General features: G+C 35.9%; 1 protein-coding gene across 1 annotated transcript in view; it reads left to right on the plus strand.

Moving 5' to 3' along the window:
• Positions 1–12386, plus strand: part of LOC110373319 (C3 and PZP-like alpha-2-macroglobulin domain-containing protein 8) — a 199708-nt gene extending 187322 nt beyond the window's left edge. The window contains exons 15-26 of the mRNA XM_064037709.1: positions 4587–4745; positions 5080–5277; positions 5774–5999; positions 6460–6748; positions 6894–7292; positions 7413–7522; positions 7606–7751; positions 8093–8285; positions 8619–8775; positions 9026–9177; positions 9334–9493; positions 9628–12386. Of these exons, the coding sequence (XP_063893779.1) occupies positions 4587–4745; positions 5080–5277; positions 5774–5999; positions 6460–6748; positions 6894–7292; positions 7413–7522; positions 7606–7751; positions 8093–8285; positions 8619–8775; positions 9026–9177; positions 9334–9493; positions 9628–11277 (3839 nt within the window). The 3' untranslated portion in view covers positions 11278–12386. The remainder of the gene's footprint in view (positions 1–4586; positions 4746–5079; positions 5278–5773; positions 6000–6459; positions 6749–6893; positions 7293–7412; positions 7523–7605; positions 7752–8092; positions 8286–8618; positions 8776–9025; positions 9178–9333; positions 9494–9627) is intronic.
• Positions 12387–15015: the final 2629 nt, after the last annotated feature.

Below are 15015 nucleotides of genomic sequence, written 5' to 3' on the forward strand. Positions count from 1 at the left end.
TACTTTGGACTGCGACAAAACCAATTTAAAGTTAGCAGTGCCGATCACAACTGATCTCCTATCAGACTTTGACATTTTGAAAAATCTTGAAATTCTACAAAATACAGAAAATAATGGATAGACTATAAACATAAGGACTTAAGGTCTCGTAATCACTGATTTTTAAAAAACCTCGCCTCTGGGGAAACCCCGTAGACCACTGAAGATCTATGAGTCTGAGCGTTCAAATAACGTGTTTTCATAAAACCGACATTTTGTTAAATAAACTTGCCTGTGCCGAGGTTTTCGTGTATCTACAGCACTTTCCTGCTTAAATCATAACAATAATTGGCTACCTGCTCATTTCTTAAGAAACACACCTTTGGCCTATAATTTTGAATTTAAGACTCCCTTTCCGATAAATCATCGTCTAGTAACCCGACACTTATGGAGTTATCCAGAGCTTCAACGCGGCAATAATTTGACTGTTTGAATAGCTTTAACCCTCCTCATTATTTTTCATATGGTTAATTTAAAATTTATCACAAAATTCGGTATTTTTTTAATGTCAAAGTCTGATAAGAGACGAGTTGTGATCGGCACTGCTAACTTTAAATTGGTTTTGTCGCAGCCCAAAGTACTGAGACTACTCTAAATTGTGTTTATTTATGAGAAAGGGATATTTTAAACCGCGTGGGTACAATATCTAAACAATAGAACGCTTTACACAAAAATACCGAAACTCTTAACATTGCCATCAATCATCAGCATAGACCATTTAGAGCAGGTGAAAATTGTATCAAAAACGGATAGTTCTTAAAAAACAATTGATGTATAAGAAAGGTCCATTAATCATTAATTAAAACTGCATTATCAGTTTTCTGAAAATCACGTCAAAAACTTTTCAAAACGCCGACGAACTTTCTACCAGGAATTAGTCCAAAACAAGGTTTAACGAGTTTCTTAACATTCCTACAAAATTCAAATTTAGAATAGACTCTCACGCATGCTTGTGTAACCCTTTTTATGCTAGTAACATCCCACATTCATTAAAACCCTTTTAAATACACGTAAAGTTCTTAAAACTGAGATTTCGCATAGGTGCCCGCTTTTTTTGCAAAAGAGTGTATTAGAAGTGGTAGGTCACTTCGTAAGCACTTCTTAAGTTCAAGCTCATGCTCAAGTTTAAAAAAAATATGTTATTCTAATTTTATCCCAACCTTTAATCTTTATGATTCCATTATACACTCCTTTCAAAAATTAATGTTTAACCATACATGCTTAAAAAATGTTAATCTCTGTGCTAATCTCCCGTCCTTTGTCTCGTATTCTCTTTAGTCTAAAACGTCCATACAATTTGTTTTATTATTCAGACATTTTAAGCACCGGGTCTACCTATTAATTCATGTCAAAGGATTTGAATGGGTAATCAGAATCCTTTCATTCACTAATTAAAACACCTCTCGGAGTACAATTTATTCAAGTACTTGCCCTCAGGTCAGGGCATTCAGCCACAAGCCAGGCTCTTGTAGAACTAATTCCGAACAATTCATGGAGAACAAAATGAGTAGCGGAGGTGCTATAATGGAAAATCACCTAAGAAAGTAGGGCGCCAAATTGCTGATGACGAGTTACGCCTTCTTTGGTCCCGACCATCTTTTCTAATACTAAAAACCGTTGAAAAATTTCTCAAAGAACCCGAACGCCTCATTAGTTCACTTTTAACTGATCATTTTGGTCATGCCCACCGTACGAATTTGACCTAGAAGATAGCGCCTGACCTACCTGCATATGACATCTCTGATCTTTCCTTACTCCGTGGAACAATCCAAATCCCCTTGCTGATGATACATGAATTGTGTATTCAAATTGTGCGATTAGTGAGACGGTCTCATTGTCTAGTCCAATTCACGGTGGTGTTTCAATAAACATTTAAATTGGAGTTGGCGAGACAAAGCCGTGTGTCGGGCCGAATTAGCAATCGGTATAGATGCGAATACGAGATAGGGTGTGGTAATATGTTGTGGTTGTGTTGCTCTTGAAATTATATGGGAAATCGAAGCCATGAAAGACCTTAATAGAAAAAGAATACTGTAGTTTTCACAGAAAATATCTAGTTTTGCGGTACTGTAAAAGTTATCTTTTTAGTTTTAATTTACATGCATCATTATTTTTCATGTATTGCGTAACCAACCTAACTTTTTCGATACCTATCAAAAATTGTTTTTACTCTTCTTCCTCCTTCCTTGAGGAACATAAAATCTAGACACACGGCAGTGTGTCCGCCAAGTTCGAGCAAAAAAAGCGACACACCGGCCGTGGGTTATATTACACGAACCATTTCGGGCCAAATTCGACCCCCCTATAACTCAAAATCTATTTTATTTACGCATATCAAATTTCTAATATCTGTTGAGACCCCCTCACTTATCTAAAATACAAAATTTCATTGATATACCTATTATAGGTCTTGAGATATTGACGTCAGAAAATCGCTATTTTTACTATACACTCACTGACTGACTGACTCACTCATCAAAAACCTAGACCACTTCCAATGGTCGTATTGACTTGAAATTTGGCATGGAGGTAGGTCTTTATGTCAAGGTAAAGGGGAAAATCTGAAAATGGCCAAGTGTGAGTCGGTTTCAAAATAATGAAGGTGTGTATACCCCTAAGGAACTAAAACGAACTCAATTTATCTATATTTATATAATATATCTTCGAATGGTACAAAGGTTTGTATTTAGTCAAAGTAAAGTAAAAATCTGAAAACGGCCAAGTGTGAGTCACTTTCGAAAATAACGAATGTGTAACTTTGATCCACGAACATAATATATATGATAACATGTCATGTCAGTCAGTTGGTAAATCTAGTCCATTTAGTTAATCTAGTTTATTTCTTTGTAAGAAGCATAGTGCATATTCAAAACTTAATAATAAGAAAACAATAAAAAAAACAACCTTACAAAAATAATTGAAATCCCACCCAAAACAAAAATGTGAAAGACTGCCAAGTTCGATAAAATGGGAATACTTCACCTATAAAAGAAGTGAGATCTGAATAAGTACCAAGTTCCATACACATACCTTAGTTAAAAATAGTTACTTTTTAATGATGTTACTTGGCAAGTTTTAATAGAAAATTAAATACTTGATTCATTGCGTTTAGTAGGTTTATAACAAGGTATGTGAAAACTTGACAAGTAACATCATGAAAAAGTAACTATTTTTAACTAAGGTATGTGTATGGAACTTGGTACTTATTCAGATCTCACTTCTTTTATAGGTGAAGTATTCCCATTTTATCGAACTTGGCAGTCTTTCACATTTTTGTTTTGGGTGGGATTTTATTTTACTCATAGAGCGTAAATAAAAGTTACATAACCTAACTTAGAGGTACATCTAAATTGAAGTGCTCCCATTTCAATACATCTAAATATAACTAAAACAAATAACACATATTGGAAATCAAAACTTGCCATACTTATAGAAGCTCGAAGCACCACTCACGCCGCATTTAACTTCAATCCAGGCTCAATAAAATGACACTCATTGTATTTCAATTGCTTTCCGAGTGTTTCCTACGGCTGTGCTAGCAATAAACGTAGCAGATTCTATTACCTTTCCAATACAATTGTATGCTACGGGGAACGTGTGATCTTGGGGTGTGGTATAAGTTGTAAGAGGAAGACTGCAATGCCTGAATACTAATGTCATGTGGTGTAAGATATTGAACACAAAATATAAGAGTAAATGATTTCTAGAAGCATTTCTCTGATAAGAAATGCTATTTAAAAAAATATATATTCACAAGATTATTTGTATTATTGTATAGATTTTATAAAATACACCAGTCTTTTCTAGAGCTATATTGACGCTCTGATTTTTGTTGAATGAAATTATAACTTATCAGTAGGTGCTCGCTCCCGCTTCGATTCATATTTTGGACCAAAACATTTTCCTTACGGTCATAGTCATAAAAAATAGGTATAAAATGCTGAGTCGTGTATGGGGTTCAATGGGACTTTGAGAGATAAAATGAACTTTATGGGAAGCTAAATTATAATGGCACGGATTTATGATGACACGTGCCTGACGTCTACTGGTACTCTAAGATGATGATCATTATCTTTACGTGATTTTCTAGGTGAGGGGGTTATAACTACTTTTATAGCAATAAGAGATTATGACAATTACCTATTTGCTAGGTAAACGCTCCTCCCGCACACGGCAGACCGAACATTCGGACAAGATTAAGCCCAATGATTAATTGACAGGTTTTTAAAGATAATCGTTCATCCAATTAAATTATTCAGTCTGATACTTAGCTGATTCTGATAATGTGCGCACTACTATTGACATCCATAGTGATTTGTGAGACTTAAAACTATCGGCCGATTTAAAGTTTCCAGTGTGCGCGCTCTTAGCTGCCAGCTCAGACCACTCCAGCAGATACTAGGTACATGGTATGGAATATATACCACAGGCTACATAAAAATCTGACATAGAATAAAACGTTGGCGTTTCCCTCAAGAAAGATCGCAACAGCAAACATTACATAGCTGTAGTAACTGACTTTACATAGCTATTTTTCTCATCCACAGTGGAAGTGACAGGCTACAGTGCTGACAACTGCTCCATCTCCTACACATCGTTCAACAACGAGACCTTGGTTGGCTCCGTGATCAGGTCAGCAAGCGTGCTGGTTCTACCTGAAGGCCTGCATAGGACTGATACGCAGAGCGCTTACTTCTGTGCTAATGGTGAGTAGTGCTTAAGAAAACGTTTTTTTTTTTAAGAAGTTATTGCCTTCATTCTAGTAAGCAATTAAAGCCTGCTGTGGATGTACTTTTATTACACGCTAGCCAACAATTACGCAAAAAATGGTTTAAACATAAGTTTTATGAATAATATCAAAAGTCTTTGAAGGAAATAACGGCGTGTATTTTTTTACTGCCATAATTCATAGGGAAGAATAATTTATCTTTATCTCAAACTATTTTGGGGTCAGCTTCCAGTCTTTACCTTATGTAGCAACCAATCTTTCATATGGAGAAAATGGAGAAAATACCATAATCCAAATGCTTCTTTTTCCAGAACACCTAGCGGTATCATCCCGAGGATCCTGGGAGTGGCAATGGGTAGCGGCTCCAAGGAACCGAGCGGGCTTAGTGCTGGAACTGCGGGCTCAGGGGGCAGCTCATGTAGCGTTGTCGGCCATTCGAGAACCTTCCGACGATATGTATCGAGTTGTGTTTGAGAGAACTAGAGTTTGGATTGCTAAGGGAAAACATGGTGAGTTCATATCGTCTATAACTAGTTAATCACACTTACGTAGATAAAAAGATCAATGTAATTTAGGGCTGATTTTTCAATCATCAGTTAACTTCTATCTGAGGAATAAATATGGCGGTTTGACATATTTTCCATACAAAAGCTGTCAAAACGTTAAAAATATTCCTCAGATAGGAGTTATCTGGCTATTGAAAAATCAGCCCTCAAATGTTTAAAAAAGCACATTCTGCGAAAACTCAGAACTGATTTCATAAATTCTCCATTCTTCACTTTACTGATGAAGTTCTCTAATATTACATACACAAGGGTATACATATGTAATTTCAATAAGCCGAAATTACTGGCAGAACTTAGAAGTACCTACTCCTTTCTGTATCAAACACTTGATCTAATCTCTTTATCGAATCCTTCAAAGTGACCTTTAAGGCATTTTGCATTTTAGCTAGTATCAACATTTTTCTTTCTTATAAAATACCTTATAAAATCTTGATTCCAGGCTACGATGTCCACCTAGCAAGTGCAGAACAAACAGAAAGCGATGAAGACTGCTCAGGCGCAGACTCTTGGTGTGCCTGGTGGGTGTGGTGGGAGGGGGGGCGCCTGTCCGTCGGCAGGGGCGCCGCGCCTTCCGAGAGACGACTCCTGGTGTGGCCACTCGCTCCTGATATGAGAATCAAGTTTGTTGGCTTCAGCGCTCTGTGGGGTGATAAGGCTGATTTTAGGTGAGTTTTATTTCACCTGGTTTATCTCCATCATTAGAAAGTCCATAGCTGATAAATCGTTATAGATTTGTTCTAAATGAGTTTAATCGGAATAAAAAAAATCGGTGTCATGACCTTTTGATGGATTTTTGGCAGATCAGGAAATTAATTCAATTTTTCAAGAATATTCGTTACTAGCTTTTTCCCGCGGCTTCGCTCCCGTCAACTGACTTCTCTACTTTACCCTATTTTTTTTCATAAGAACCTTCTCCTGACAATAACAAACACAACAAAAAAAGAATTAGCCAAATTGGTCCAGGCGTTGTTGAGTTATGCGCTTACCAACACATTTTGCGATTCATTTTTATATTATAGATTTATGAGCTCTTTTTTGAAAGGAAATCATAAGAAATATATTAGCTCAAAAAGACTTCATTCTACTTAATCCCTCATTTACTAACCTACAAAATTAATATTACAGAATCTGGAACTTCAACGAAGAAGCAGGCTTTTCTCAAGTCTTAGAGCTCGGTTTACCTCACGGTGTGGTCCCAGGATCTGCAAGCGGAACACTTCTCGTATCTGGAGGTCTACATCTTCCTCTGTACAGTCTTCAAACAGACTCCACTGACCAATGGGCTGAAGTATGGAGGGATTCCCAACTGTCTGCAGCATCAGCTAGTTTGGCACCGCTGTTGGCGTTAGAACATATTCCTCATTTAGTTGATGATGCAGAGAGGGAGAGGATTTTGAGGAAACTGCCTGAACAAGTACGTATGCACCCTAAAATTTTGCTTGGACAAAAGAAAGGAAAGATAAATATAATGTTGTATGGTAGAGATAGATACGGGTCGAGGCATCAATTAACTTTTAATTCTGAATGTAGGTCTACAAATTGTTATGTTATTATTGCAGGTCCAAGTATTGTTGTCCTTCCGCAAGAGTGACAACTCCTTCAGCGACCATCCAGGAATGAGTAGCCATTTATCAACCATCAAAATACTAGAAATTTTGACGAAGATCCAATCATACTACCCTGTAGACCCAGAACTACTTCAGAACATCAAAAAATGGATACAGAAGCGGCAGAATTCTGATGGTTCTTTCACTCCTTTAGCTGCAGATAAAGAAGTAGATTATTACCCAGTTGATTTAACTAAAACTAACGGTACGGCTAAGGAGGTTGATGTGAATGAGTATTACTATTATGATAAAGATGGTAATATGACGCAAGAAGAAATAGATTGGGAGAGAAGAGTTGAAGTGACTGCTGAAACTTTAGTTGCTTTGCTTGAAGTTGGTGTAGAGAATCAGGTAATGAGTACTTTTAAACAAATAGACACTGATCTAAAGTCTTTATTAATAGGTACTGTTCAAATTAATATAAGTTCATATGTGTTGTCTCTTAATGTTGTAAATATTTGGTATTTTCAGCTTGATGCAGATGTAGCAAAGAAATCTCAAAACTATTTGGAGCATAATCTACATAATTTGACATCACCTGCTGCTTTGGCTGCAACTGTACTGGCATTGGTTCTTGCAAGGTACGTACAAAACACACACAAATTCTCAGCTAAAGTTGTAGTTGTAGTTAGAAGTTACATGATCTTGTGATTGTACATTTCAGGAGTCCCATAGTACCTGAAGCACTGGTTATTCTAAGAAATGCATCAACAACCGAAGAGGGTGAATTCGGATGGCCAGCACCAAGGAAGGATGCAGCTGATTGGCTTCTAGAAGAAACTTCCAGGAACATAAAGACAACTTCTTACGGTAAGCTTGGGTATTAAAATATGCTATTTAAACTATCTAAACTAAAACATTATTCAAGCAAATAAGATGCAATGCCGATGATAAAAGGGATTCATAAAAAATGGGAAACATTTTTTCCATAAATCTCGTGGACCTTACTTTTTTCCAGTAAAAGCGACTAATTTTATTGAGTTTTTGGGTATATTTGTCTATTCAAGCTTCATTTGTTTATTAATTTTCACAATGATTCCCTATAGATGACGCTATAATCAAAATAGACTATAGAATTTCATAATAGTCGAAGTAAAACTTACCTATCAAAACCACTATCCTTACTTATCATTCCCGTATAACATTTACAGAAGCAGTAACAATGGAACAATACGTGGCCGGTGTACGAGTCCTCCTCGCAGCTTGCGCACGCGGCGCATTAGCTGAAGGTGAAGCGGCGGCGCGGTTCCTGTACTACAGAGCTTCGACGCTGCAGCGACATCCTAGTCTAGCTTACCAGGCTACTAAGGCTGCTGCTCAGTATGCTGCTTTGGCTCATGATAGGTGAGGAGATTTGTGTTTGTGTAGAGTTGGCATTGTTTAGCTAAACTTTTTCTAAAAATATCCATGACCTATAAATAAAAAAGATGATATAAATAAATAAGATGACCTTGACTTAAGCAAACAATCTTAAATTCTATATATAGTGATATTTTCGGATAACTCCGAGCAGACCCTTCCTAGCGTTTGCTCCATCTCGTGCCGGGCTCCGCTTTTCGTATCTTCTTCCACTTCGTTCCGTTATGCACATCTTCTTTTGAAGTTCGCAGCTTTCCATCTGAGAAGACACGTGTGTCTTTAATATAATTACTTATATTTATTTTCATACCATTTCAGACACCGTGCACTCACAGTATCTCTAGCGACAGCGGGCATGGAACTGACAGACACGCTAGAACTCCGCGCTCGCACTCCCCCACGGCAACTGCAGCTGCCTGGCCTGCCCACTAAAGTGTTTGTGTACGCTACTGGCGCGGGCTGTGCTACTGTTCAGGTAAATATTTACATAAATTGTAGGGCACTAATGTCTAAATTCTATCTCAGTTAAGAAAATCTACAGATAGATAGAATATTGGGTACGGTAAACATATACACTTTTCTCACATTTACCGTATAGGACTTCTCTGTCTTAGTTAAACTTTTGTACAGTTCGCGCCATGAAACTTTGCAATTACGAAGTTGCTCTTGGCGGAAACTGTATAAGAAGAGTTCCACATTTCACTAACGTGTTGGTTTCTTTTCAGGGAACAATAACTTACTCCACGTACACGCCGAAAGCTGAAAATGCTTTGCTGAATATCCAAGCCGCTATTATCGAAGAGATCCGTCCTGAGAGGAGTAGCATCGAAGACCTGCAAGGAAACCTGCCTACTCTGATCATAAAAACTTGTTTCAAGTAAGTATAAACTGTTTCAAAACAAATAACAGGTCCAGTAATCCAGTAAAACTAGCTGTAGATTATTTATCAATGCAGGATAATTAAATAAAATATCCAGATATTGTCCCAACCCAAATGAGTTTTATGTAACTAACGAACTATTTTTTTTTTCAGATGGAAAGGCAAGGAACGCTCAGGCATTCTCCGTCTAGAATCGTCTCTGTTCTCTGGCTATGAACTGCACTCAGTCAACCCAGTGGTATTAGATGGTGCCACTTTCGCTGACTTACATTACGGATCCAGAGGAGAATCCGTGTGGTTCGTCTTTGCTAATGTAAGTAATAAAGCAAACATCTGATCTGAACAGCATTACCACTATTCCAACTTCTGATGACAAGAAACTTTTGTATAAACCATTGTGTAGACAGAGATAAATCATTTCACTAATGACTCAATTACCCTCTTCAGATCAGTTCAACGTGCCCCGTCTGCGTAACATACGAAGTACGTTCCAAATTCGTTATCACCAGTTTAAGACCAGCTTTCGCCAAGATCTACCCATCAACACGACCAGATTTAGCAGTCGAAACATTCTTTCACGCTAGACCAGGAAGCCCACTACTTCGAGGTATCACCGACGATGATTTCATCACATGGTTCGACAAAACTGAACTAGCTAGTCTCAAAACTAGCACAAGCATTGACAATATTTGCGAGTGTGGTAGAATTTGTAGCCGGGATTATGAATTCAGAAAGAATTATGATGATCATACTGAAAGTACTACGGAAAATGTTGATACTACGGTCACTGAAAGTACCACGGTTACTACAGAAGAAAGTACTACATTGAGTACAACAGAAGCCTCAACAACTGAAGAAATAACAACTACTGAGGGCAGTACTTCGACAGCTTTCAGTACTTCTTCAAGTACGACAGAAATTATCACAACACAAGAGACTACCATTACTGATAAAACTTCAACCGACACCTATACCACTATCAAAATCGAAAGTATTGATGACCCAATAATAATCCCAACTGTAACATACTTGAATACAACTGAGACTCAAGAACTGAATAATAACATAGGACCTCTATTGCCAAAGATTAACGGTGAACTTATTGTTCCAAAATCCGTATTGCCAAAGATACCAAAGAAAGATGAAATAAAGAAAAAGCCTTTGCCAAGACGAAAGGGAACTCTGAAGGCAACATATGGTGATAAACATGAAAAATTCTTTTTGAAATTGAAAGAACTTGAAAATGCAACTTCTCCTGCAACGTCAACAACTACTGAAGTAGTGACGACCTCAACTGAAATGGTAAAGGTAATCAATAGTCAAGAAAAAGTCGCAAAACAAGATGTAACTCCTGTGGAAACAGACAAGGCACTACATAAAATTGTTTTACAAAAATTTGAAGCGCAAAATCCTCTTCTGCCGGTAGCTTTCGTTGTTAATCAAACGAAAATTGAAACTCAAAGTAACAATACAACAATTGCAAATATCACAAAGACGAAAATTCAAGAAGACAATTCTTCAGTGGAAAAGAAAATCAAACCGGTTTCAATAACAAACAACGACGTTACAACAGTGACTCCAATAAAATCAATAAAACCTGTCTTTCTACATCCCGAAACGGTTCCTCATACAATAACAGCAATCACCAACAATAACATCAAATCAATACACTACAGAACAAAGAAGCCTAAAGCTATTACTCAAATTAAGAAACCGCTAATTAACGCAATTCACAATGCCACAAAATACAACAAAAGCGAAGATATCGACTCCGATATCATAAACAAGACGAAAAAGAAAACAATTCCTCAAAAGTATAATGCAAAAACAATGAAGTCGATAAACAAAGAGATACACAAAATACCGCCAACCCCAATTTCTGAAACTTCAAAGACATTGTCAGAAGCTCTTAAATATGATATCGCTCCCGAAAATAAAGGTGGTTTCGAAATATTAGACAAAAACAATCTATGGGAGTTACTAAAAGAAGGTTCTGATAATGATCCTTCGAAATTAGATGAGAAACTACATGTTCATAATAGACTTAATATTTTTGGACATAATACGTCCAATGTAGATGACAACCGATCATTATAAACTTTATTGTTATATAATGTATAAGATACAAAGACTTCAGTATAAATATTTTTGTAACACAGTATGTCACTTGAAACCTGTAATTATTCACGATGAGTTGGTGTTGCGGAGAGTACATGATTATTATAATCTTCAACTACTTCAATTACTCCAGAGTCAGAAAATAACTGCTTATCATTTCCAACTCCATCAAATTGTATTTCAAAATCTTTTCTTCTGAATATTTTTTGTAAAAAATCTTTTCTGTTTTGAAAAGATGCACTCTTCGTGACACCTACCGGATCCTACAATCAAATTGTTGATAATCTCAAACACGATTCCTAAAGCACTTTTATTGTTGATTGTTAGTATGTACTGCACTCATCTGAATGACTTGTATGAACGATTGTATGAGCTGTAAATATTAAGTGTAAGCTAATTATTGACTAAGTAAAGCGCTGTGACCTACGACTTCTATTCTACGTGTGAATTCATTGCTCAAAAGCAATCTTTTTGGTTTTCTAATCTTAGGATAACCTATTTACCGGTTCTGTAGTCTCCAATGGAATGTAAACAGTAGTTTAGAGTAAGTTATACTGAGTCAATCTTTATTGGTTGGATTTCTGCTTCGATTTAGATGCTACTTTAAATCTAGGAGAGCTAGAAACGCTGTTAGTACATTTTGGGCTGCCTGATTCCCTATATTTTTTTTTGTACTGTTCTCACACACTTAACAGAAGAGCCTTTTCTGCTATATCTTTGGTAATATTTTTCTCTCTTCCTGCCAAATAAAACTGTCCTCAGTCTTCTTCAAATGGATTTTTGGGCGTATCTACAAATAAGAAGGTAGCCCTATTATTAGACTAGACCTCTGATTTCTGTAATGTAAATAGGATCTCTAATTGCCAAAGTAATCGTTTACCCCCTAGTATAAATAGAAGTACTAGAGTCTTAGAAATGTAATTGTAATGCTAATGCCCCAGAATTTCCATCCGTCTATCGTCTTCTGTATCTATTATATGTAAAACGTAGTTCTAGTAGCTGTCTAGATGTTTTATGTTGTGTCTAGGGATTGTGAATCATTGATTATGTACCTATTAGATTTCTTAAAACTGTCACCAGAGTACCTGGTTTTTTCAAACATTTTAGCGCCATCTTTCGCCGATTGCCCATATTTTTTATGTTACGGTTTGGCGTATCTCTGTTGTTTCAGGTGTCATTGGTTTTTGGAAATAAATAGTAGATGGCGCTGGCATAAAATTCTTCAGCACCAGACAATTTCTGTTTGTGTCCGTAATCTATTTAGCATTTTTGGTTAGATTTTTGGCAATTTCTGGATTATAGTTTTAGCTAGTTAAAGATTCACAATTCCGCGTTCCTGTAGTTCTATAGATTTCAATTTTGTATGACTGTATGCATGAAATGAATCTCCCTGTGAGTTTACGTAGAACTTATCTCCTATTATTAAAGTGTAATAACAATATACTTGAAATAATCGAACTCTTTTTTGGAAATTATTTTTCTATGTTTCTAATTTCCCATATTATAAAGACTCCTGTAATCTCCCCCTATAATTACTAGTATTTCTATCAAATCTTTTCTTAATTTCTTTGACTAACAAAATTACCTTTTTACTGTAAATATTTAAGATAAAGTTCCACGTATAGCTTTTTTTATTGTATCTTGTAAGTAAAATATTTTAGGCGTTGCACCGATGCGTCCCTTAAAGCGACCTGGTGTCTCTTAGAATGACATACAAATGTATAGTACCTTATCTCCCCTTGTTCATAAGAATTATCTAGAATAGTACATCAGCAAGCAAATCTGTAGCTGTAATTATTGGTTCAAGTATTTTGCTAAATATCTTCTGCTTTTGAGAAAGTTTGTCTAACAGGTAACTTACGGAAAACCAGTTTACATTAGAACCTTCTGATGTCAGGACCTAGCAATAACTGGTAACAACTAGATAGCAACGCGGTAACAACTCCATAAGTTTTTATACAGGGAAAATCTGCGGAAGAAGATGAGGGATTTTTAGGGATAATTATTTCAGGATTCTTATGAATGCATTAAATAATTCTTATGAAAAAGGTGATTCTAAAAATAATTTAAGCACGATTTAAATGTATAAATGTAAGGTTGTATGATAAATAGGTGCTTGCGCGGTGGATAAACGTCAATTTTTCGATAATTATGTATAAAAAAGATCTCATTTTGATTGTATAAGAATAGTTTTAAATGTTTGTGCTTAAAGAGTAAGCTAGTCATTCATTAATAAGTAATACCTCGATGTACTGAAACGGTTTAGTTTATAGGAAGGAATAAAAATAATAATACATTAACAATAGTTTTATTTTTTATCCACTGAAATTGATTTCTTCGAGTATAGGACTGATTCTAACTCATGACCATCAATCGATATTATTCCATTAGATAGTTTACCATAATAAGGAAAATACCTCTTCTCATTCAAAGAAGGAAAGAGCTTTAATCACAAAGGCATGCTCAAGGCAGATGTCAATGTTTCCAACTATATTTTCATTCACCATTGATTCATGGCACTGAGGACTTGTTCACGATCCCCAGTAGTTCTTTTCAACTACTGGTTCAACGAAGCAATTAATATCTGGCAGTTGATCAATGTATGTACGTTTAAATACAATACCTTAAAACTTAGAGCTTCCCGGTCACTATAGTAATCTCTCTACTCCATCATGACATCATAAGTCGTCATACTACTTAGTACCTACATTGCGTATATTTATAATATAAGCTGTAGAGAAATAACAAAACAGTTTTCTGTTTTGTATTGACCATTTATCAAGGAAAACTACTTAAGTATAGGGAAAAATTATCTTTATGTGCGAGGTAGTTCCTTTAGTACGTAGGTGAATCGGCTGGCAGAAGCTAGGTTAGTATATGCGTCTCAGGTAAAATCAGGTATAGAAAATAAACAATTCACACTATTTATCAAAATTCTACACTACAGCACAAAAAGAAATCAGCCGATTGAGCATACTTCCACATAAGTACCTACAATCAAATTACAAACGCAAACATAACAAATTGTATAAACGACTGCTTGATTCGCTGAGCACGTAATTTTTATTTGTCAAAATGTTCTTTTGTTTCATTATGTACTACAGGTAAACAATTGACTGCTTTGAACTATTTCTTGATAGTAAACCGATTGAAGAAACTTTGAGTTCATTTGCCACATCAAATGCGCAATACCGTAATTCTGTTATAGACTTGAGAGAGAGGAATTATTCAAAAGATATTATTCATATTTGAACAAAAGATGTTCAATTGTTTTTGGTACCTTACCAACAATAATACGGTTCAGTTATTTGCCAAACTTCATTTTGGAATTTGAATGCCTTCTGTCTACAATACAGTTTGTAGTGGTTAAAATATATTGTAGAACGAGACATTATTAACTCATGTCGGTTTGGAAATCTTATAGTCAACTACCGAAACTATGATTCATAAAGTTTATGGAATAGCAAAGTTTAAATAGCTGTTAGTAGTTTATTGGGACTGCATGACAATATAGTGTTCACAACGCTTATGTATAGTTTCAATATTGAAATTGGTGAAGGGTAATTGAAGACAGTCTTTTGTAAAATCGCCAATTTGCTGAAGATAGTCATGATGCTCAAGGTTTTCAGATACCAAAACAGAAGTTTATTACATAGTCTTCAATTCAAAATAAACAAACAGGCGTCTATAGAAAATCGATAGCAATAAAACAAACAA

The sequence above is a fragment of the Helicoverpa armigera genome, chromosome 14, assembly GCF_030705265.1.
Source record: "Helicoverpa armigera isolate CAAS_96S chromosome 14, ASM3070526v1, whole genome shotgun sequence".
In the NCBI taxonomy this organism is placed as follows: Eukaryota; Metazoa; Arthropoda; class Insecta; order Lepidoptera; family Noctuidae; genus Helicoverpa; species Helicoverpa armigera.